General features: G+C 39.3%; 2 protein-coding genes and 1 long non-coding RNA gene across 11 annotated transcripts in view; 1 reads left to right on the top strand and 2 right to left on the bottom strand.

Annotated features, from left to right (window-relative positions):
- Window positions 1-6,936, bottom strand: part of DNER (delta/notch like EGF repeat containing) — a 119,235-nt gene extending 112,299 nt beyond the window's left edge. Inside the window, exon 1 of the mRNA XM_027650655.1 lies at window positions 6,661-6,936. Coding sequence (XP_027506456.1) covers window positions 6,661-6,903 — 243 coding nt within the window. The 5' untranslated portion in view covers window positions 6,904-6,936. The remainder of the gene's footprint in view (window positions 1-6,660) is intronic.
- A 5,011-nt stretch (window positions 6,937-11,947) lies between these two features.
- LOC113950514 lies at window positions 11,948-20,619 on the top strand. The gene is made up of 3 exons (XR_003528762.1): window positions 11,948-12,017; window positions 18,504-18,642; window positions 18,847-20,619. It is a non-coding gene; the product is annotated as an uncharacterized LOC113950514 (long non-coding RNA).
- A 1,059-nt stretch (window positions 20,620-21,678) lies between these two features.
- TRIP12 (thyroid hormone receptor interactor 12) overlaps window positions 21,679-25,628 on the bottom strand; it is an 80,732-nt gene continuing 76,782 nt past the window's right edge. For 7 of the 9 annotated variants that reach the window (XM_027650399.1, XM_027650397.1, XM_027650404.1 and 4 more), the window contains 3 exons: window positions 24,447-24,541; window positions 24,135-24,238; window positions 22,876-23,072 (listed from right to left, as the gene is read on the bottom strand). In XM_027650399.1, coding sequence (XP_027506200.1) covers window positions 22,876-23,072; window positions 24,135-24,238; window positions 24,447-24,541 — 396 coding nt within the window. Of the gene's footprint in view, window positions 23,073-24,134; window positions 24,239-24,446; window positions 24,542-25,628 lie in introns of all 9 variants that reach the window. The other 2 variants (XM_027650403.1, XM_027650401.1) reach the window with 1 other exon arrangement.

Here is a 25,628-nt window from a genome sequence, read left to right as displayed (position 1 = left end):
ATATATCCTGATAGGCCACTGATGTGTAATTTAGAATATGGTATTTCAATATTATGCTTCCTTATAAAGTGCTTCTCACTCAGCATTCTTAGAGTCTTCATATATATTCACAAATTAACCTTTTGAAAACCCAGGATTAACTGAATTTATAGAGAAGAAACATAAGTAAGAAGGTGATGAGTTTTTGCCCAGTGTGACTCAGCAAGGCAGTGAGAATTCCAAGCACCAAACCCTGATATTCTTATTCCTAGTCACAATATATCACTTCCAGGCCTTTCTATAGAATTTACAACTATTTTTTCAGGTTTACAGCAGAATATAATACTAAAAATACAGTACAATTGTTACACTTACTACAGCTTGTATAACTGTAAAACAAACTCAGGTGAACTTGAAAAATAATATAGGACAGTGACATGTATTGCTGATCTCAAACAGGTTACATATGCAGCACTCAGATCAGCTTTTGAATGCAAGAGTGCTTCTTTGTTAGAGATTACACTCAGCCAATAGAACAAATTAAGTAGTTTTCTTATCAAGTAAACATTACTTGATAAATGTTTATCTTAATGTGCATTTCCCTTGTTACAAAATTTTTGGAAAACTGCACTTACAATTTATGTTGTGTGGAAAACAAATTAATTGGAACACAAATGTGACACAAAATATCACAAGGGCTTGATATTTAGCAAGAAGGGAGTGACATATGAGAGCATCAAAAAAACAACCCCAAAACCAAAAAACCACCAGCCTGTGTTTATGGTAAAGTGGACACTGTTCTCAGCAGACCCATATCTGCCTTTTAAAAGGGAATTTTAACTAATGATCTTTTAAGATTCCTGGACTCATTACCCCATGATCATGCAAAATCCTGCTAAATGCCACTTCTGAAGTTATTGATCTCAAACAAGACCTTCTCTGAAGGGCAATATGTACAGGATTTTAGGAGAGCCCTCAAAAGAATGGGAGCAATTCTACCTCCTGTAATACCGAGTTAAGTCATTCAACTCCACTTGTGTGGAGTTTTGGGAATTTGCTCCACTAAACACAATTTCCAGAGCTACATAATATATGAATTACAATATCAAGTCAGGTATTTCAAAGGAAAGTAAAACAATTATGGTTTTTAAGCAGATATTGTTGCAAAGGGATTCTCTTAGATCAAAGAACATAAACTGCAATAAAATCCGACATATGAAAAGTTGAACCATCTTAGCATAGCATATCTCCCACTATTATTCAGTTACTTTACACCTGATCCAGCTCTTTGCAGCCTTTAATCACAAAAAAATTATTAACAACCAACACTTGACATTTTCATTTATATGATGGAATTCTTCAGGACCAAATAGTTTGCCCTATGTAATGACCTGACTAGCATTTAAAAATAACTATTTCAAACAGATTTAGCAGGATCATTTCAGGACATTGGAAAAGAAAATACAAAGGGTTGGTGTGTACATGGTACCCAAATAATAACCTCTGGTCCAACCCCTACTCAGGTCAAGGCTATTGCTAGGCCAAGGCACCGGGAGTTTTGGCTACTCAAGCCAAGAATCTCCAAGGATGGAGGTCTTACAACTCTTCTAAATGTCTGCCTCAGTGTTTGACCACCATAATTGTGAGGAATTTTTTTCCTTAGTTTTGGCTGGAACTTCCCCTACTATAGCATGTGTGTCACCTCTCGTCCTTTCACTGAGCACATCTGAGAAAAGTCTTGCTCCACCTTCTCTATGACCACCCATGGGGTAGCTGAGAATGGCACTTAGATCCCACTTAGCCTCCTCTTCTCCAAGAAAAACAGAGCTCCCCCAGCCCCTTCTCACACACTGTATATTCATCAGAGCAAATATTTAAATTCTGCACCGTGAAAGCATTGCACGAGTGAGCAGAGTTAGTCAGCAGGAAATGACGTGGTACCTCAGAACTGAGACTCATCTACATCCAAATTAAAGAAGAAAACTGCAGGGCACCTGCTAAATGTGCATGTTGCAGTTATTAAAGGTCAAAAGCAAACAGAGTGGCCACATCACAAAACACTTGCATCACAATAGCCACATAATCTAAGTATATGCCCTTCATGAATGAGTACAGAATGAAAAAAAGCATTTTAAATATACTAGAGAATTCATTAGGAATTTAAGGATTAGAGACCTTTCAGAAGCAACATCAGCATTTAATAGAAAACAGGATCATGTGAGGAATTAATCAGGATACTGACATGAAGGTGATTTAGCAGCTAGATTAAAGGATGTCCTTTTACACAGCACTGTCCAGTGCAACCTGAAATAACCTGGCCAATGAAATTTGTACCACTTCCCCTGAGGGATTAGACCAGTGAGTCAAGAAACAACAGTCCTTCTTCGTGGACCTGTTTGCTAACTCTGGATTTCTGCATTCAGCATTAAAGACCACATTATCAGAAATCTACTGAGAACAGAAATAAATTCCAGGAAAAAGAAACATAAACCAAATACAGGATAAAAAAATAAAAGCAAGGGTCACAGAGCAAAAAAACCTGAAATCGCTGCAGTATAGTCTATAAACATTCAAATACTATAATCAAAGATGAGAATAAATTCACCTGGCCTTCAAAAGTACAAAAAAAAAAAAAGGAGAGAATTAAGAAAAACATAATCAGGCAGAAATTCAGGAGGAGAAATCAAAAATAATTTTAAAATATAAAAATAATTCTAAAAACAAAATTTAATATACAACCTACTGTCCAGTTTTTGTAATACCAGTTCCTTCACTGACTTTTTTAAACTCAGGTTACACCCTTCTAAAATTCTATTTTAAATAAGCTGTCCACAATTACATCTAAAAAATATTTTTTGTTCTGGGTGTGAAAATACAGCCATTAGAATCAACACAACAAATTCTCCCCAAAACCAAAGAGATCTCTTTGCCACTAAAAGAATTGTTTGAACACTGACTCAAAAACGCTATTGCATCAGTGGTACCAGCTCAGAAGTGAAACATCCAGTCATCACTAATCAGTCTGGAGAGAAGAGAACTGCTGCAAAATCAGAATTCTGGTTAAGTATGCGTGGACACTACTTGTTTCCTAGTTCTGACTACTGACACTATCTACAAAATAACTAAAAGCATACTAAAAAAGCAGCAAAGTAAAAGAATTAGGGGAATTATCAGTCAAAAGAAAGAAGAATAAAATTTAAAATTAAAGAAAAAAAACAAAATAGAAAAGGAACTAAAACAAAGCATCTATGACAGTACTTTAAAATACATTAATAATTTAATATTTCTTCATGTGATAGCCTTTTAATGAAATTAGCACTAGCATGGGATCAAATAAACATCATGCAATTCAATGCAATTAGCTGAGTTCAGTTTCTGTATTTTAAGCCAATTACCAAGTCGATCATGAAATTTTTCATTTCCCAATTAGTTACTTTGTATCTTATGTCTCTAAAATGATCTCATAAGCCACAAATACAAATTAATTTTTACATAAAACTTTCCTGATAAAGAAAAACAGTTTTATTGGATTACATACGTCATTAGAAATAACAAAGTAGTCATTACACTAGTGATTAGAAATAAAGGTTAAAGATTGTTTTTAAAAGTAAAATATAGATAAAAATTTAGGGATTATGTTAACATAACTTTAATATCTGTTACTCAGTTCATTTCAGTTTATTTCATCAAATTCTCTCAGTGTAAAGCTGAGAATTGGCCAACTTCAAATTCATGAAGAAAAGCAGTTGAATTCACTATAATTTTTGTACAATTTTATTGGGAATACATGTGATTTCTTTGCTCAGACCAATGTTTAAAACACTTCAACACAGTAATCCTACTTTTTCTTTACAGACACTGAAAGTATGCTAAAGGGAAGTGGAAAAAAATTCCCAACCATGAACAAAAATGGTGGTAAACCAGAGCAATGTGAAACCAAAATCCATAACAAATCACGCCTGAAGTTTGCAAAGCAAAGTATATTCAAACGATAAATAATGTGAGATATACACACATGCATAATTCATGGCATGGATGTACTAAAAGGAACTATAATTTCTATTGTTAAATAAATAATGAGTTACTAAAGCAGTTTTCAGATGAAATCATGGAATTGGCTTGTCTAAGTTAAATACGTCACTTGGTGACAGGAAAGCTCTGGACTTTTAGAAGTATCTCAGTCGTATGTGATCTCAGTTTTACTCTTTTCCCATGCCAGCATACAGAGATGCATCAAAGCCAGTTATGGTAGAATCTTCAGGAGTAAAATTTATGTGCAATCTCCAAGTTTGTCTCACAGCAATCCTTCTGCATTATCAGCTTCACCATGCCCAGTTGACTCATGGGCACATTCAGAACATTTTGTCTTCACTCTAACATCTCAACACATCTGAACAGAATTACTGAAATCTTGCCTTCAATACAGGAAGTAACATGAAAGTATTTTTGTCTTTTTAGAGAAGCAGGATTCCCAAAGAAATCCAGCTCCATCACAAATTGTAAAAACTCAAACATATTTTCCATTATCTGAGTATTTAAGCATAAGAATTTCTGTTGCATTCTCCTCTACAAGTCCAACTATTCAGTAACACCTTCAGCATTAAGACAAAAACCTCTGTCTAGTTATATCCCAGTGATCCCCTAATTAAGTCAATAGTTTTCTCATAACTCTTAGGAATACATGAAAAAATCTTTACAGTTACTTTTAAATCCTTATGATTGTTTATTGTCATTGAATCAGAAAACATGACTGTTTATGCCTTTCTTTGTAGGAGTTTAAGCCATTAAGTATCTGGTAAGGTCTTAGATATCTAAATGACAGAGCAACCCAAGAAATAAAGCATTTGTATAATATTTATTTATTCCCTATTTTGACAAAATGAACAAAACCTCAAAAATATATATTGTGTTTATATTATACCTTTAAAAACCCCTGCCTGGTCCCTACTTACAGTTACATTTCAAAACTGTATTAACTTCAGAACTACCTGGTATCCATACTTCAGCTGCTGACTTGAAAGCTTGAAGTGGCATTCATTTGTTTATCAGTATTCCTTGCAAGGGGCATTACTTGGTATTTTATAAAATGGAAACAAAAGGTATAACACTGTAAGACTCCTCTTATTAGTTAACAAAAAGCATAACTGCTATGAACATATTGCCTCTCTTTTATTAGAAAAAACAATTAAACTCAGTTCCCCAGGCATAACACTTCACAGGAGGTGTGATGGCACAAGTGTTACATTTTACTAGGTCTTCAAAAGGGTCATTAATCTTTTAGTCATGGATCTCACAACAAGCAGAAGCAAACACACAGCGCTCTCTTTCTCTCTTTGCAGCAACAGAAACATAGTAAACTCTAAAGAAGACAAGATCTAAAATTAGCCAAAGAGAAATCTATTTAATCCACTTTCATCTCTCCAATTTTACAGAATCTTATTAGTGTAAATATTTTCACTTTCATTGTTACATTGAACCAGCTGAGGCGTTTCAAGGCAAGTACAGAACTCTGTGCTCCGACTTTACAATGACTTTCAGACTCACCTACACATTAAGTCTTCAGTATACGTATTATCCCTTTCATCTATTCAGCAGTATAATTCAGATACTACGTGACCCAAGAAAAATAAAGCCTAAAAAGCAGACTGAAATTACTTGAAATCATTTGCTTCTCTGTCAGATCCACTTAAAAGCGAGAGCACTGACAAAGCAATGGTCGCCAATCCATTCAGGCTTTTGTACGCTGCTCTCACAGAAAGTAACCCCGCATATACACATGCAGGAAACAAACCTGGGTCCCTGCACCTGCTTTTCCTTATCTGGAGAGAGGGAAGGTTAAGTTTTTTGTGAATTTCTGAGCATGACAACAAAGATTGTCATCTTTAATGCTAGAGAAAAAAAAATCACAATTTCACGTGACAATAATTACATTCAGTTATGTTATCACATTAAATCCCAATATGACCAAGAGCATTAGAAAGATACTGCTTTTTGCCTCTCTGTATTTTAGACCATTATCCCTACTCTGAGCATTCCGACCTCTCAAAATTCAAAATCAATCCAAAAGGCACCCGAAACGTGGGAGCGAGCATTCCTAGCCTATGAAAATGACCCCTGGAGACACGATTTAAGGATTAGCATTCAATGCAGTACAGCATTCGCTTCCAAGGACCATCCCTTTCACCTTACAGTAAGTCAGTGCTGAATAAACTGCGAGGACTGACTGTAGTACTGACATTAACCTGGGAGGCACCGGCTGGGTGCAGCCCCATCCTCTCTCAGCCTGGCCGAGCCCCTCGCACGCCGCCGCTCCCAGCCGTGCCCGGGGTAGCGGCTCCAGGCTCGGGAGCGCAACCCACGGCACGGCTCCCAGCCCGCAGGGCCGGCAGCCCCTCGGGGAACTCGGGGAGCGCCGGGGCCACCAGGAACGGCTCCGGCGGCGGCATCGGGGGGGCGCGACAGCGCCCGCCAGGGACCGGGACCGGCGGGGCGGCGAAGGCGGACGGGAAGGGGCACGGGGGGTGCGGAGCGGGGCAGGGCGGGCAGAGCCGCCCGCGGACGGGGCAGGGGCGAGGCGGGAAGGGACATTCGCTGTGTCCCCGCACAGCGCGGGGACACCCAAGGGCAGGGACGGGCACAAGGACGCGCGGCGGGCGGGCGGCGCTGGGGCGCGCCCCTTACCTGGCAGGAGTCGCCGGTGACCCCCGGGGGGCAGGTGCAGCTGTAGCCGGGCGAGGGCTGGGGCAGGATGAGCTGTAGGCGGCGCGGCGGTGGCAGCGGCGAGCAGGTGCCGTTGTTGCGGCAGGGCTGGCTCAGGCAGGGGTCCCGGCCCGGGGGCGCGGCGCTGGCCGGCGCGGGGAGGCAGGCGCGGCGCTGGGCCAGGGCGAGCAGCAGCAGCAGGACGAGCGGGGCGGCTCGGGGCATGGCGGCGGGGCGCGCGAGTGCGGGCGCCGCTCCGCTGCGGGCGCCGGCGGGGAGGGAAGGAAGGAGGGATGGAAGGAGGGATGCAGGAGGCAGCGCCCGCCCGGCTGCTCCCGGCCCGCGTTCCCCGGGAAACGCGCGGGCGGGGCCGGGCCGGGCCGGGGCGGGGCGGAGCCGCCTGCAGCGCCACCTGCGGCCGCCAGGGGGCGCTCGGCCGGCCGCCCTCAACGGGGCCCGGCGGGGACGGGGCCGAGCTGAGGGCGGGCGGGCGGGGTGAGCCCCAGACCCATCGCCCCCCGGCTGCTCATGGGCCACGGGCACCGGCACCGCGCCCCCGGCACGCCGGGTTCGAACGGGAGCAGCGCACTCATGAGCTGCCCGCGTTAATGAACCGCCCGTTCGCGTCACGGGTGCGAGTGAGGGTGCAGAGGCGCCCAGAGGGATCGAGCGCTGCCCTGGTTGAGACTGAGCCTGGGAAAGACGCTCCTGCGTCAGGACAGCTCACAGTTTCCTGCTTATTTACTGTTTCACGAGTGTAATCCGCTGAGAATTACTTTAAAGTTCTATTGAGACCAAAGCAGGGGCAGATGAAAAGCAGAAACATTAATCCTATCATGTCTCATACTGCAGAGAAGCTGTGTGCTTTCTCAATTGAGGTTAACTACGACTGATTTTTAAAAATCGATTTATATTTTGCTAGTCTTCTGGGCGTTTTTAATCACTCGTATTAGAACTAAGATACAGGGTCCGTAAATCAGTTAGTGGGCAGCAGGAAGATACCCCCCCATTCTCCAGCCTTCTATTCATTTGCTTCTGCAAAAGTGAAGTAAATTTGTCATAACTATCGCAGGGTACAGGAGGATTGCTGGCTACAATTTTCATAAACCTTCACACCTCACATAGGGCCAGAAGCTCTCACGAGCAGAAATAACTGATGGCGCTGACTGAACTGAATATTCATCAGGGTCTCCAGCAGCCTGGCCACGGTACTCTGTCCCTGCATCCTCCGGCCTCCATCACCCCAGCCCCGCTCCCGGCAGCTGCCGCTGCTCCTCCAACCCCACCAGCCCCGTTCCCGGGAGCTGTGGCTGCCCCTCCATCCCCCCAGCCCCGTTCCCGGGAGCTGTGGCTGCCCCTCCATCCCCCCAGCCCCGTTCGGTGCCACTCCGGCTCCCTCTGCTGCTGCCGCCGCGCTGGCTGCGGCCCGAGCGCTGCAGTGACCGCCTCCGAACCGACCCCATTTACATCTGACATGATTTGTTCTCTGTAAGTCCACAGAGGCTGCTACTTGTCTCCTTGTTAGCTTTCAAGTGCTCTGAAATAACTTGTATATATCCCAGGCTGCTGCGATGTTAAAGCAGCAGGGCTGTAACACTTTCTGTCCTCCTTCTCAATAACAATGTTTGTCCCTTTCCCGGCTCCTCAGACTTCACCCATAGACACAGGGTGTCAAAGATAGTTGTTCATAACAAGCTTTGGCCAGTTCTCTAAACATCTTACAGAACAAATCATCAGAACCAGAAAATCTGAAAAAAACATTCTACTCTCTGACCTGACCCATCTCTCTTCCTGTTCAAACTCTTCTGGCTGATGCTGATTGTGTTGATCAGCTGACCAACCTTCATAACAAAGAGGAGGCCTGAACAGATGGTTATGCAGTGGCTCTGCTTTCCAGTTCTTGTACCCCCAGAGGCTTTGATAATTCTGGCCTGAAGCTTTTTAGTAGTAAGATATCTTAAGTAAGTATTGGAAAAGATGGTTTCAAGACTGACAGCCAGACCAGACAATGAATTCTCTTGGTGGAGCAGCCTAGTGTTTGCAGAAAAGAACAGCTTTAAAAATAAGCTGGGTCAACCAACACAGCCAACAGAACAGGTCATAACGCAGTGCTCTGGGTCAGATTGTACATACCTATATCACAGTTTCCTTGGCATTTTGCAGAATATGTTAGAAATGTTTGCATTATAATTGCCATTTTCATAAGGAAATATTTAACCTTAAAACAGAAAATATTATGCTTACCTAATTAGCTAGTGATTTTTTGAAATGCTGTTCCTTTTTATGCATATTAATGTTCCAATATGCATAGTTTAAATAATTTTATAGTCAGCTTTCCATAAACAAATTACTAATCCTAGTATTCAATAAAGATTCAAGCTGTCTGCCTAATTTACACTTGCTAAGATTTGAATTGTATTACCAGTCTAATAGCTTATTAGTGTGGTTTAGATAAGCTACATTACAGCTTAACTATTTATTTGGATGGGGAAGTACTCATCCTCCAGTGGCTTGAAGGAGATTTTGAAGAGATTTTTTTAATCTGTTCTGATTAAATATTTAGTGAGGAACAAAAATCTCCCTGATTTCCTAAGAGAAAGTTACATGCTTTAAATATCTCCCATAACAACAATGATGTTTTCAAATATGGATGAATTCCTTTAAAACCATTAACTATTACTTACATTTTTCCTTATTACCATAGGAGTTACTTTAGATGAGAAAGTTACCGTGTTGAGCCTTTTCTGAACAGTGTCTGGACTGTGATTCTTTTCTGTTTCTTGTTTTGGGTCAGGCTGAAATCACATCTCTATGGTATTGGTTTGCAGAGTACAGAACTGACATTTTCCTCATCTCTGCCTGCTGTACAGCATCTCAGGAGTTAAAGTTTCAAACTACCACAAGGACTGGGATTTTAGAGTCATTTGAGAAATTTCAGAAGGGTCCCATTCATGCAACTGAAGTCAAATTTCCAAAAATGCCCATTATCTTCCCAATTCCATATTGAATAGCAGCCAAAATTAAATCTAAATCCCTTTGAAAATCATTGTTGGAATCACAGAAACTATTACTGTTTGTTTAACATTGTGTTTCATACAGCTTAAGATGCATTTACTTAAAATGTTTGCTACATGTATTTAACTTCCTTTTTCCAAGCACATAGAGTTTGCTGGAATAGAAACTATTTAATGTAACTGTTGGAATGACCCACACCTCCATTTATCCAAATATTGGAGTACATATTTAATCATGTAAGTAGCCCACAAATTCAGGGGAGTACACACCTTGGAAGGACCATGCTCAGGTGTTTCACACTGGAACTTATTTTGTCTGACTTTCATGGGTTTGTGAGGGCAGTTTTTGGCTACAGGAGAAAGTTCAAGGGTCTGAACAGAGACAAAAATTAAAAAAAAAGCACATAACTCACTGTTGTAAGTGGGTAAGGGGGAAGTGTTGCTTTATTTTCATGTGTACCTGAATAATTGCTATTTTTCTTTTATCTCAGCACAGACTGACACACACCCTGCTCCCTGACAATGAGCAGGAATTTATCTGCTTTCTCTCCAGCTCTTGAATTTACATTTGTTTTACCTTGCTCCCCTTTATTAAGCTGTTTGAAGCTTACATGTTTTCTTCTTTTTGTTTGCTAACTTTGCTATAGGAAGCTGGTGATAATCACGCTGGTTTGTTCACCCCTGATGGCAGTGAAAGTACGTGTTATTTAATGTCTGCTGCACGGGGGAGCTGCGCTGCCAGCAGGGAGGTGTTGATACAACCAGTACCAAGAGAGAGCTGCCAGCCTGGGTACAGAAATGTTCTTCATTGCAGGAACCATAAATTCTTGGGAATCATAAATCCATAGAGCAGAAGTTAAACTACTCTATTAGGGAGCACAAAACCACTATGCTGTGAAAGTTCATGGTGCCTGTTTGTCAGTGACAGTCGGGCAATTCTGGAGTGGTGGCATCTCCCACATCTTCACTTGTTTGTTTGGTTCACAGGAACTTTTATCAACCTCTGTGGTTCTTATTTATACTTTTGGCACAGTGGAATTAAATATATACAGTATAGATGTTTCCCAAAACAAAATGACTGTCAGCTGTCTAAGAAAGGTTTTCTCAATATCTAAGAAAGCTTCTCAATAGCTACCGCACCTTTCACCAAAAAGCTGTACACATAATTTGATCATAGCCCCTTTACAGTAAAGATGAGCTTTTTATACACTTAAAATATTTTTTATCACCATGCTGTGGGACACCACAGCAAATATTACTGGACTTCATAAAATGAGAAATTTGTCTTATAAAAAAACTGTTCCGGACCTACCTTTAAGTGAACTACATCTAGTAAAATTCTGCGTATTTATACCAAGTCTGAATTAACTTGTATGGAGTTTACCTTAATCTTTATCCTAGAATTTACGTAGATGTTTCAGTAATGCAAGTGATATGCTTAATATGACAGCTATCAGAACTTGTATCAAACAGATATTGGACCACAAGAACTTCAAGGAAGCAATATATCTGAAGAAAAGTTATTTTTTATCCAGTAACAAAATGACTCTATTTCTATGAATTTCAAGGTGAATATGGCAGAGGACATGACATCTATATTTGGGTTGACTGGGGAATCTTACACATTAGAAGCTGTACAGAGGAGAGGAGAGAGATAAATAAAATATCCATGGACTCCTTGCCCTACCTCTTCGCCTCTCCTAAAAAAATCCCAAGGTAATTTACTTAGATGTTTCAAGACTTAATATTTGCTATTCTTAATATTTGTTATTCTTCCTGAGCAGTAAACAAAAAAAGTGATGCTTTAGTTTGGTTTGTAGACACAAAAGAGCAGTACTTGGGATTCTCAAGGAGCAGCCAGCAGTAAAAAAAAAAACAAATAGAACTGCCTATTATTTTTTTTAATTCCAACACAAAATTTCCCAGCAAATACATAAGTGAAGTATGTGTTGGGTTTTTTCTTTCATGAAATTTTTCTTTCAGATCTTCTTTTTCAGATATTCATTTCTTTTCAAGTTTTTCAGTTTGTCTCTACTCAGTAATATCACCCTCACTAGAATTAAAATTCACAGATAAATATCACCCTTTTTCTATCTTCTATGTTCTTTTACATGTCTCTATAAGCAGTAGACAATGGCTGAGTCCAGGATTGTCTTTTCAATCTCATTCTGTCCCTAGCCATTTATTTCAAATAAGAGATGTATGCACCTATTTTAATAAATGTGGATCCACAAAATATCTTGACTTCTTTACAAGTTGAATCTTCAGGCTCCCAGTTAACTGAGTGCTGATCAGGATTCACCACCTCCTCACTGCTCTCCTGAGGTGGGGAAGTGATTTTATCCAAATTTTACAGCTCAAGCTCCAGCCCAGATCTTAAACTATTAAAACATCTAACCAACAAGTTGGATTCTTGGCTAACATCTGCAGAGAGGCAATGGTAAGGACAAAACTCATCCTATAACTCTGAACTACTGATTTACACACTGCTAAACCTTGCAAGAGAAAACAATCAGGAGCTAAATTCTGTAAAAATTAGGAATAAATATTGTATATTTATGGGAAAACAATGAAGCCAGTATGACCTCACTGTCATGAAAAAGGGGGCCACTGTGCATTGTGTGGTGTCAACATCAATTCAAAGTTAGGGAAAAGGAGACTCAAGAGATTCAAGGAATCAGTGCTGTTTGCAGAGGCAGTGGATGTGCACTGGCACCCCATGCACTCCATAGTCAGAGTTAATGACAGCCTGTTATATATTGTATCCACTGTTTCTTAAACCTTTTGAAAACTAAATGGTAATATTGTGAGACAGCTCTGGGCCAATTTTCATTAGGCCTCTCACACAAAGAACCTCTCATTTATTTTACGTTCAGACTCGAAACACGCATAAATTACAGTATCCATTCTTAATTTGAAGGCCACAAGCAAATATTTTTCTCAACATTTGAAATCGTGATTTTAATCTGAGTTATTCTAGTTTCATCAGTCATCCACTGGGTCTAGTTTTACCTTTTTTACAGATTAAGGAGCCACACACTATTAGAGTGATTTAAATAGCATTTTTACTTTGTAGCTGACTCTACACTAAGTTTAAGCCATTTTTTAACATGCTTTTAGATGAGCTGAACATCTTCTGGTCACTATATTTATTAAGACTAATATGCTATAGCTCACATGGACATTTTGTGGCAATAAAAGTTGAATCTTCACCATTTCTCCTCATATAATCCCTGCAAATACATTTTCTTCATGCAGTTAACTCCCACTAGCAGTGATTGGTTACTGAGGAAACAGGGAGTATGTTTAGCTTACTGTGGGCCTGTTAGAACTTGGTAGGGAATAGGCCAAAAACTACATGGGCTTTTCCTTAAACTATACAAATATTCAGAAAGAAATGCCAGTGTGTAAAAGTCACAGGCACATAAGTTACAATAAACAAAGAAATGAATATCTGATGTGAAATGTATTCCTAATTCAAATATAAATAAAGATCCTTAATTGCTTTTAGCAATCGCAGCAGGGTAGGTACTGTGTGGTAAGTGTTCACTAGATCAGCAACAGGATTATACAAATGTGGCTGAATGACTTGAGCCCTGAATGCTTTTGGGACTTGGGAATACAAAATATAGACAGTCCTAACCTGTGCCCTAGTACTAAAATCATTCAGTCTTTGATATCATCAGACAAAAGCAATTGAGGACTTATCATACCTCAACCAAAAAAAAAAATCTTAGGGAGTGACTTGAATATACCAACCTGGCTTCTTTTCAGGCTGGCAGATCCTATATAATGCACTAATGGGTGGAATTACTCCCTTTATTTTTAGTTGTAGTGAATAAATTTTATGTTTCTGAAATCACGATGAAATTTTAGAAATCTACAGCACTAAAAACATTCAGTAGTTTACTTTCATCTTTATGGCTACACACCAGACATTTTTGTATCAATGCAGCAGTGACAGCTATTAATCCCACACTACTGTCTAGTTCAAAAAACAGAGCAATTGCAAATTGTTTATTTTTCTTAATGTCTTCTTGCTTAGTTGCATAAGTGGCTGTAAAGTTCATGCTCTTATACAATTTAACAAGTCAATAATTCAAAATAGAAAATGCAGAATCATTCATCTACATTCCACATTGAGCTTTACGGCTTTTTTCTTTTTTGTTTTTTGATTTAAAGTGTTTGTGTGCCTGTCAACCTCAAGGAATATGCCTACAAGATTCTCCAGGGTAGAGATACACATATTGAAGTCCCTATTTTTGCTCAAATAATGAGAAATCTAAGTCATAAAAACTTGGCATGCTCCCTCAAAGATACATGGCTAATTAGCTCAACATCTAGCACACACACTGAGGTTATAAAATGTTACAAATTACCTCTTTCAGGCAGTCAGGCATTTTTGCATTAGGTGGTACCTCTATAAATGCAGTTTTTGCTTTGGGCAGGATGGCTGGTTGGGTTTGCAGAAGGAAGTGTCAAAGTGTTGATCATTTAAAAATTGCTCCTTTCCTCAGCAATTATCAATTCTGAGGGGATAAAAAAGTGCAATTATAAACCCCAAAGGAACTGAATTACTGGTATTTAAGAGTTCACTGAACATTTTTAAACAAAGATACATAAACTGTGAACTTGAAAACCAAAGTGCTATTTTTGATTGCATGCAGAGCAAGGGATAATTCACGTGGTGTCTGGTTTTCCACTGACATGATTTTTTTTTCTACTCTCCATAGTCAAAGAGGCAAGATATTAAGTACTTATTATTATTTCAGTAAAAGATTATTGCAGAAACAATCTGTGCCATCCCTTTGTCAGGTTCAGCTCTGTGCAGAGGTGCTGTAACTCAGCCTCTGGAAAACACTCCAGTGTTTAGAAAAGCAGCAGCACAGAACACATCCGTGCTGCAATGCCTCCTGTCAGCAAATGCAAAATACCTAATCCCCATGGCTCTGGAGGGCAAAGGCATGCACTTAAACAAAGCTCCAACAAATGAAAAATCAGGCAACCTCTGGAGAGGAGTGCTTAACTTGAATTTTCCAGTAAATTTCATAAATAGCCTTGGCCAAGTAAGAAGATTACGTTGCACTGAGATTAATTTTACTATAAAAACTGAATGAGAGGTGCAGATTCACCCTTTGGAAAGCTGTTTTGCTGATACTGTGTAATACAAAGCAAACATAGCCTCGACTTCTTAATACCTTTTGGAGCCATATGATCATAACATGAAGTGTAAAAGACATTATTAGATAGTGTAATATATTATTCTGATCTTCACATTGATTCAGGTGTGAAGAGATGCATTTTCATGATTAAGAATCAAATAGGTAGGACTCCTAAAAGAAATAACAGAAAAAGCCATATCATCTTTGATAAGAGTGTACATGAACAACTAACTAACCAGAATTGCCTAATTCCATTTGAGAACTATTTAAAAGCTAAAAATTATTGCTATTAAGTTATTTCCCTTAGATAGCAATCAGATTAAAGTTTAATAGCTAGATTCAGTTTTTTATTTTTTCACATAAGATTAAAAAGTAAGTCTCTGGCAGCTGGTAATTTTTTGCTTTTATTTCCAGATCGTGTATTAGTTTTGAGACACTGTTCTTGTAACCATGTTCTGTTTAATGCTGTACAGAGAAAGGACCAAAACAACCTCCCCATCTTTGCTTACCATTAAAGCACAAGAGAGGGCAGGGTCAGGCACTACAGAAAACACAACATTAACCATCACAACAAGCCATAAGCATAAATGGCAACTGTCATTTTTCATTATCATTTCTGGGGCAAACATTGTGGCAAAGAAGCTTTTTAAAGATTAATTTTAGAGTGCTTGAGGCAACCTGAGAAAGCGTTCAGGTGCAAGGTAAACGGGAGAGGGAACAACAGCTCTTTTTTGGAGCATTGGAAGACAAGAACTTTATTGTGGTGGAAGAAAGGGAACTAAGAAGTACAAAATGGAGAGAAGAAATGATTGACATAAGCCAAGCTACAGTTTGTGTATCTGTCCCCTGAATGAGAATAAGAAAAATTATCTTTACTAGTAAAAAAAAAAAAGAAAACCTAAACAAAAATGTCAGTTACGTAATGGATCTGATATATCCATTAAATGATGTATGTGGATGGGAGAGGACCTGCTCAGCACAAAGCATCAGCACATTCAGATACCAGCATGGATACAAGAATCTATTTTTGAGGCCAGGTTGACATGGAGGATGGTTGTATTAAAAAAAAAAAAAAAAAAGGAAATCTCTTGGAAGAATGATTATTTTGGACTTACAGATATGAAACATCTGGACATCAGGACTGGAATTTGGCCAGAAATAGTCTGCTGCAGCACAGAATGATAAAACCTTTAAATCATTAATATGAGGAAAGTAGTTAAATGTGTTTTAGTGCAAGATAACTGAAAATAAGATATAAAAGGAGAAAAACAGGAAACTAAGAATGGGGACAGTAACTGTAATATATAATGTATGTAGGAACAATAACAAGGATAAGAGAAGACAAAAGCAATGTATAGCTATATGAAGTTGGTATTGTACTCTCTCTCCCTATTCTATTACTAACATTGCTTCCACATTCAGGCTGAAGGAGTTGTAAAGCTGTCCACTCTGCCTACCTAAAGCACCTTCTCCTGTGCATTACTGATGTCTTACTTTTGAAAGTGTTATGGAAGAGATCAATGCTGCTGGACGAGAGCGAGATGCTGCTGAGTGAGTGTCACCTTTGTTAGGTCGTGAAGCAAGTATTCCTCCTCCAACATGCTGTCTTTATAGCTTTAAGCCTCATAATTTTTTTTTCCACTGTCATTCTTAAGACAAACATTCTTCTATGAAACTTCATTAAAAAAGACTGCTTGGTGGAACCATAAATGGCTCTGAACAAATAACTGACACACAAAATTAAATCCTACTTGATTTCAACTGCCTGGTAACTGCTACACCTTTTTCTTTTTATGTTGTTGTAGACATGCAGGATCTCTATCAACTCAAAATCAGGCCTCCAACAGCTTTAAACAATAATGTCAAATGTTACTGACAGCTAGATTTGGGCATCTGATCCCAAACAGCATCTTACTCTCTGTTCCTTTGCCCATACACTTCACAGGATCAAGGTTACATTAATCTGTAAACTGCACAGTGAGCTTTTGGTAGAAAATGGATTTTGCAGGAATGTCTCACTAAAATTTTGCACTAACACAGTAAAGCAGAAGCTTAGTTATGTGACATGACCATAAACACCTTGAGCATCACTATGGACATACACAGCATTGCTGTGGTCACTGACCTCATCAGTACTCATTGTTCAAATTCCACATATGGGATAGAACTTTTTCCTATCTTGTCCATGTCATACTCCTGATTCTACCTATCTTTCCATTTCAGGGCAGTTTTCAGGATGCTGGGTTTTGTTAGTACCTGTGAAAACTGCTATTTCTAGAAAACCCTGTATATGGAATTATGGCATCTCCATAATTCCTGTCAAATCATGTTAACTCCTGACTCTGGAAGAAATTGGAAATGACCAGCTACCTGCTGGGGCAGAGATGAACAGAGAGACAGAACAGTTTCTGATCATAGATTAATGCCAATTCATTCAATATTAAAAACAGACTAAGATGCCAGAAAAACTTTTGAAAATTGAAACCCTTTAAGAAAAGTAGAAATAATTAAGGCCTGCAATTTTCAGCCAGTCAAAGCAGAGTTCTCTGAAGTGGAGGCTGCTCATAATCTGCAGCTGCTAAGACCCTTATCATTTCTATTTATTTTATCAGAAAATTTAGAAAACCTTTCTCTCTGCATATAAACTTCTTCCACTGAACTTATTTAAATTGATGGGACTGATGTAGCACAAAACAGTGTAAGACTAAGATGCATATCAGCTTTGTTTGATGCTCAGCCATCAGTAAATGTCTGCAAACAGTTCTGATTTTCAATTCTAGCCACAGCTCATTTGAGAATGGTCACACGTTTTAGTGAAACAAACAGATTTATCCAGTCGGGTCTTGAAACACCCGGGGAGATTGCACAATCCCTGCTCTGGGGATGTGAAGCAAAGGGGAATAATCCCTTCCCTTGATTCACCAGCTGTGCTCCTGTTACTGCAGCGTGGGATGCTGCTGCTCCCTTGCTGCCAGGGCACAGCACTGACCCAGGGCTCAGCCCTTTCCAGCAGAGCTCCTCTGGAGACAGTTCTCCCTTTAACTAATATCTGGTCCAGCAGAAGTAGCCAGTACTGCTGGCCATAAACTGGAAATTGCCACTCTTAAAGAATCTAACTTAGAACTAAAAGGGGAATAATTTTGCTGTTTGATTACAGTTTTAAAGCGATTTTTCTCCCTTCTGAATAGGACTTACACTTTCAGTGTCCCAGAACAAGGGTTGGTCCTTTGCACACCAAAGAAATATCAAAACTGTGGGAAACCTTTCTGAATGATTAGTAACATCAGTACTTCCAGTAAATTAAGCATATCAAGCTACAAAGTGAAGGCATAAAGATTAAATACTGCCTTTTTTTTTTTTTTTTTTTGAGAAGTATAGCACAAACTATGGGAAACAGCTAAAGGAAGAGTAAAATAATTTGGGAAATAGTTGTTGATATGGGATAACTGCTTTAGAGTATCTCATAGCATCAACCTGCCTTGGCTTCTAGTGTGTAAGAAAATAGATCGTGTAAGAACATAACATTGTGCAAGCTTACCTTTACAGTGTGAACCCTCCTTCCTCCACCTCTTCCTGTTCTCAGACAACAGGGTAGGGTGGTTGCTGTCCCACATTTTCCCCCAGGCTTACCTACTTTTGTCCTTTACAGGGTCTCAGCAATTGCCACAGCCCAATACTAAAGGGGGAGCAGGAGGGGGAACAGGACAGAGATGGATGAGACCAAATAAAAGCCCAACCCACAACACACATGTTGCTCTACTCCAACATGCTGCTCACAGCTCGAACTGGTCAGTACCCCCCTTATATACAGGAAAATATCACAGGAATTGGGAATTCCTCCCACCTCTGGGGAGGCTGGTGGAAGGAGAGGAGGACACTTTCATGTCTCCTATTACTTCTAGGGTGGTTTGGGCTTTGTTTGGGGTTTGGGTATTTTCTTTTTTTGTTGCATTTTCTTGGGGTTTTCTTTACTTTTTTCTTCTTTGAACCAGGTTTCCAGAAATTGCTGCCAAACTAGTTCTTGAGCTATCAGAAACTTTTATCTAGTGCCTTGAAAATACTGGATGTGCAGTGACTATTTCCCCTCCACTTACTTCTCCCATTTACTGTCCAAGATTTCATTATTCCCCAGAACACACAGCAAAGGAAGAGACCCAAGGTCTGCTCCTCCCTCCACCCCCAAAGCAGTTCAATACCTGATCAATACACACACACACACATTCAGCACCAGGAGACAAGGACACCATATTTCTCTAAAGGCATCAGTTATTCCTCAAGCCATTCACTCTGTCACAGGCAGCAGAGCTATGAAAGTTGTTTCCTACCTGCTGGATAAACATGCACCAAGCATTCTGATCAAACACTGTGACTGCAGCTGCTGCTGGTGCACTGGGGTGGGGCAACTACCTACACTCATCTGAGGAAAGCTCTGAAAACACAATGCAATTGGGAACACACAGCTGTGAAATTCCTGCATAATCACTGGAACAGATCACATAATACAGAGCTGGTCCAGTTCAAGCCATCAAGAGTCTAGGAAAGGAAAATAAGAGAAAGAAATGGCAAGCCCTGAAAAGGCTTGACCATAAGCAAGGTTTTGCCTCCCCTTCTAAACTTTTTATTCTAATCCATTTCAGCAAAGCTGTTCATTATTCTCCATTCTGCCAATACCTTTAGCTACAGAAAAGAGTTTTGGCTTGGGGGAGGCACGTTCATATTAAAACCAAGGCATTACCCCTCATGTCAGGTGGACTTTTCTTTCCTGCTAGAAAGCCCCCTGCAGAGGTTCAGGCTGCTCAGAGGACGGGCACTGGCATTACTCATGTGCAAACAGGCTGCTGAAAACAGGTGGGACAGACCCATCTCCAGCAGTGGCCAAAAGAGAGGGCCCAAGTGATGCAGACATTTGGAATTTCCCCAGTCCCTGCCCTCAGGCACCCACCTTCTCATTGGAGGACAGCTCAGCAAGGGAAAGAAGATAGAAGAAAATAAGACACATGGTTGAGGGGAAAGAATCTGAGCAATTCAATTTTGCAAGCAGTCTGCATATGGAAACTTGAATATCCAATTAAGTTTGGCAATGGCATGGGGGTTTTACACATAGCTGGAATTAATTCTTGTGCATCTTCCTACAGAATATGAAGCAGCAGTGTAACTAATTCATGTCAGATGGGATACTAAAGCATTCCCTAAACAAGAGATTCTGGTATAAAGCCAACATATAACAAAAATAAAATTACTGCACAAGTTCAGTAGCAGCTATAAGTGCTATATAGATGGCACTTACGTCCATGAATGATTTTTTGCTGCTCTTGTTAATTTAAAAGGACATGAAACTCATCCAAAACAGTAACTGGTGGTGTTCTCTAAAACCAGTTGAATTTACCATGTTAAAAAAAAGCATCTATTTTAAAAGACAAGACTTCTTACTGTACCCTTTATTATACCTTATAAAGGTATAAAAGCAGTGCAGTACCAAGATGACTACGTGTTCTTCTGAGGGCTACAGAGCCCTCAGCTGGCATCTGCACACACCTGGGATTGATTTTAGTGAGCTTTTCCCTTAAACCAAAGTTCCTGAAAAGGAGGAATCCCTAACATCTTACCCCACCCCTCCACTTGTCTCAATTGCTCCTAGATACATTTGTTTGCAGGAAAGTACTGCAGCCATGTGAACTGTGACTCTTCAGTTTATTCTTTTTATTTACTAACTTGCTTTCTAATACACTAAAAGCTGCCCCTGGTATGAAAAAAAGTGTCCCAAAAGGGTTTCATTCACTTTTCAGGCCAACTAAATCCTTACTCTGTGCTGAAAATGACAGCCAGAACAACCAAAATCATCACCACAGGTACTCTTTTTTTCCTTCCTTTTTAAATAGGTAACCAACAACTTATTTTCCCACTGAAAGTTACAGAGGCTATATATCAAATTTGAAAGCTCCTCAAAATTTCAAAGTCGATGAAAGCCAGATTCTAGAGGGAGACAACATGGGTAAAAAAAAATATCAATACACATGATATTTTAATACAAAATATTAGCTTTTTTCTTTTTTTTTTTACACAAGTCAGTTTTTTTAAAATATAGAACCTTAGAAAATGAACAAATTGCTATCCACACACTATAAACACTTGTTTGTGCTCAGTTTGATCAAGTTATCAGAACAATTGAAACACCAGTCCATAGTTTAAACACTGCCTTGAAGTTGAATGAAAGCTATGCCGCACTGTGCGCTACCATTATTGTATGTACAGTGTGAAGCGCCTTCGGTCAGGTTTAAGAGTAGGAAAAACTGTTCAGTTATCAGGTTCTTTGTGCAAGGATTTCACGTTCTACTCGTGCTCATGACAGATCTGTATTACATTGCAGTGGCACTGGTATGAGCAACCACATGTAATTCTGTGAATGTTCACTGGAAGAATGTCCGTTACATGTTCTGGAAGTACAAGTTCTTCAGCTAGACAAAAGAAAACTTGTTAGTTTAGGGGAAACACTAGCCTGATTAGCCAGAATTTAACAATGTCTAAGCACTGAAATGAATTTTGATTTCTCAAAGTTGAATAAAAGTCATTAACTATCACATTTTCATAGAGATTAACTGTGTAGCAGGTACATCTCAGGAATATTTGTAATTGCCCGTTTTTTGAACCCATAGAAAGGAAAAAATTTCCCTCTGAGTTGGAGGTCTTTAAAAGGTCTTGTTTTAGTAGTAAATCATCCACAAGTTGCAGGTTGTTAGCCAAGTAGATTTAGGATGATTTACTTGCATTACAGTAATTTACACAATTGAGCTTTAGGCATACAGTACAAAACTATGAACAAAAAGGTGAAGCAAACTTTTTTATTTATATTCAGGTAAAAACATTAACCTGATGAAGTAAATTATTGCAGATTTGAGAAATCAGCACATAAAACAGTTGGACAGAGCATTGCTTACAGGTGCTTTATCTGTGTCAAAAGACAAAGGCTGAACTGCTTGTTCCAAGCTAGCACTGGGGGGGAAGAAAAAAAAGAAAAAAAAAAGAAGAAAAAACTACAAAATTAATCATGAACTTAGATCAAGAACAAGAAAACTGTTTACTTAAACAGGGAATGGAACAACTAATTTGTCTTTTAAAAAACTTTACATCAATTGGAAATGCTCTGGCCTTACCACAATACACACTGGCCAGCCCAAGCTGTTGGACTTCAACTACATGAAAGAAATAATTCTTCCTCACCTCCAGTAAGAGGCTTTTGCTGCCTGAATCACTGTGTAAACAGCTCTGGAGCGCCGACTGGTAACGACTGTCACCATTATAACCTACCACTACAGTAAAACTATGCTATAAGAAAGGTTCTACCTAGTTACAAAGGCTGAATTATATTGACAATATATATTTGATTTCAGTAAAATTTAAATTATCTTAATCAGAGAAAGAGGCACGGAGCAGTTAAATGCCCATGCTAACCAAAACATAACAATTGTTGAATGTTGCACACAAAAAGAACCAAGTGAATTGCACATCAGACAATACATGAGGATGGGTAAAATTAGAGGCAGGTGAGGGTACACAGAACTAGTCTACTAAACTAGATTCGTCAAATACATGTTGTGTTTTAATTTCTGTACTTATGTACAAAAGTTGTCTTTGGAGGAAAAACTTCAGACTTAGCTAGATGGATACACACAGCCCAGTATTAAACTGCACAGCGACATTTATTGTTCCAGCCTGGAAAAACATCCCTTTTTAAATTTCACACAGCAAAGCAAGTTAAAAACTTCACTCATCAAATAAATGATAATTTAAACAAGAACTTGCTAAAGAAACCTTGTCACAACAACTTTTAGGGCCTGATCACTTTAAGTCCATAGGGGCTTTTAATGAATATCAACCAAGTGTCTTTGTTTATAATCTGCAAGCCGTTTTTCTACAACAAGAAGGCGTAACACGTTTCCTTGACTCAGGTGATATATTTAGAAAAGAATCATGAGTTTTTCTCTTTTGCTGTAACAGGCAGACATTGCATTTTTTCATTGTGATCAGGAAAGATGGAATGACTGCTGCCCTTCTCTTGCAGCTATCAAGAGTTTTTCACGCATTATCTCAATAGTTGAATAGTCCGGCAATTTGAGATAGTTCACACAAGTCATTACTGAGGGTAAGAAATCATCTGGATTCTCTGTAGACTCAAAAGTCTTGCGTACAATCGTCAGGGGAGGGTTCAAACTTCGAAAACCTGGTAATGAGAAAACACAGTCAGAATAAGGTTGCTCCTCTTGAAAACCCACAGCTGACACTGCAGACATCTATCAGTGACAGCAGCACACACAGCACAGCTGAACCTTTGCAGGTTTGGGATATGGCTTAATAAGGCCAAGCAGCAACCTAAAAAATACCTGAAATCCTGTCTGTAGATTAGATTTCCAAGATGAATTTAAAAGAAGAAGTAAGTTAGATGAATCCACTCTACTTTTAATTGTGGTCTGTATATGTAAAAACGCTATTCCAATCATAATATCTTAAAGACTTTGTTGGCTTCACACACGTTTTAAGATTCTGAGGAATTTTCTATGACTGTAATACCTTATTTGTTTTTACTCCAGCTAAGGTTTTTATACTCCTAACCTTCAATTCTCTCTGTGCCATCTCTCCATAAAAGAGCTCTAAAAAAATACTTTAAATATTAAAAAAAAAAAGTCAACTCTTTCCCCCACATCCCAAAGCATGTAAGTAATGGAACAGATGCATAAATTCTGTTTTTACTTGCCAGGGGTTCAGCTGAGAATACAGTAAAATGTGTATTCTACAATGGTCCCTAGCAAAGACAGCAAATTATTCTGTTTTCCTCCCTGCCTCTCACCTGAATTCTGAAATTCAAAAGGGGGAGAAACTGAATAAAATTAATACTATGCTAGTATTGTCTCCTTTCTAGGAAAGAGATTTTTGTTTCCAGGTAGCAATGCATCATTTTGTTGACATAACTTAATGCACCTCTAGCCAAGAAATACAGTATTAGGAGTTTTTAGTTTTGTTTAAATTTCAAACTAATTTTTGCCCTCTGATAGGTTTTCTGGTAGCAAATTAAACCTGGAGAGTCAAATGAATAAAGTATCATGAGATTAACACAAAGGTTATGAAAATTATACCTGAAGTCTACCCAGTCACCTCTGAAATTAGAAATGTCAAACCAGTATGAGCCTCTAATAATTTTCTTCCTACACTGAAGTAATCCACTTACTCTGAAATGCATTATTAATAGTGATTTCATATATAGCAATATGTAATAAGGAAAACCTACCTCCTACAGGCAGTCTGGGGCTCCCCGTCACAAACTGAAGAAACAGTCTTTGCTGCTCACTGTCAAAACTACTGAGAATTTCAAACAGATACTTCACTGCTCGACTGAGGAGGGAAAAGAACCAAGATGACATTGCTTTGTTTATCATTAGAATAACTGCATCAGATTCATATTCAGTGCAGTATAAATATTTTCAAATAAATTTTATATAATTCTTTTAGCTTGAATAACAATATATCAAAGTTATTTAAATATGTATTTTCTACTGGTTTTGGCTTTTTTTTTTTTTAAACAAGACCAACCCCACGTTACCTGTCATGTGTATAACCGTGATCAGGCCTGCAACATTCCATTAAAGTCTTTGCATCCCAAGTGTCTGTTTTGCTGCCACACAAGAGCTGTTCCAACTATAAAATGAAACAAAAAGGAATAAGTGCTCCCCTTTAGAACTTGAGGCAGAATGAGTACTGTCTGTTCTAAACACTACTACAGTGCTCCACTTCCTGGGATGGCTTGGTGCAAAACCAACTCTGTCACACCAAGCAATCCATCCAAATTCTTTGGATTCAGTAGCTTCATCCCAACGACTGTCTCATCTCCTGAATCTGCCTTTGCACACAATCCACCACCATACGAGATGCAGAATCTCTCTCTTAGAACAGAGACAGTCCTAATAAGCATTTTACACTGGAGAACCAAAAATGCCATGCAATCTCAATTTTTAAAGAAATCTGGAGGAATGCGAAGAATAGAGTGTTTACACTCGCATTTTAGAACTGTGAGATCTTCCTTGAAAGAAAAAAGAACAGTCATTAGATAGAAATGGATCTGTCAGATAGCAGTTCTGTACTTCAGTTATTTTGCCTGTTCTTTCTATGGATTTGGGCAAGCAGAGGTGACAGGCTACAGTAGCCAAAACATTAAAAGTTTCTGCTGACATCCTTCAGGATACACAAGGAGTTGTAAAGCCCCAGTCTCAGTAACACCAGAGGTCTGACACTATAGCTGTTTTGTCCATAAAAGAATTTTACAAGTTCTTTGTAATAGTTTAGGCATGGCTTGTAAAGAGGTTCAAATGGCTGGACAGTTATCAGCAACAGAACATGAGACCACACACATATATTCCATCAGGGAAAAGCTCCATCTCAGTCTATTCCTGCGGCTTAAATTTGATCAACTGTATTAGCAGATTAGCAATAGACCATCATCTGCATTTGAAAATTGCAAGGGGAAGCAAGCATCAAACCATGCCAATGACAAGACAGAAAAGCATCACACATACCACAAAATGGACAAGTGGATAAACCAGAATAATCTGCCATTTTTACTTGCCTTGAATTTGTTGCAGAAAAAAAAAAAAGTGGTGGTGCCTTTGAAAGTAGTACCAACAGAGATGCATAAAGAATAATCACTAGAGTAGCTACAGGCCTCAGCTTTAGGAGACTCTTACATTGCAAAGCACCAAGAACATGAGAGTAACAGAGAGGCTTGGCT

Source organism: Corapipo altera, unplaced genomic scaffold (assembly GCF_003945725.1).
Source record: "Corapipo altera isolate COAL_440 unplaced genomic scaffold, ASM394572v1 54, whole genome shotgun sequence".
Taxonomy (NCBI): domain Eukaryota; kingdom Metazoa; phylum Chordata; class Aves; order Passeriformes; family Pipridae; genus Corapipo; species Corapipo altera.
This window is presented reverse-complemented; position numbering and strand designations above follow the sequence as displayed.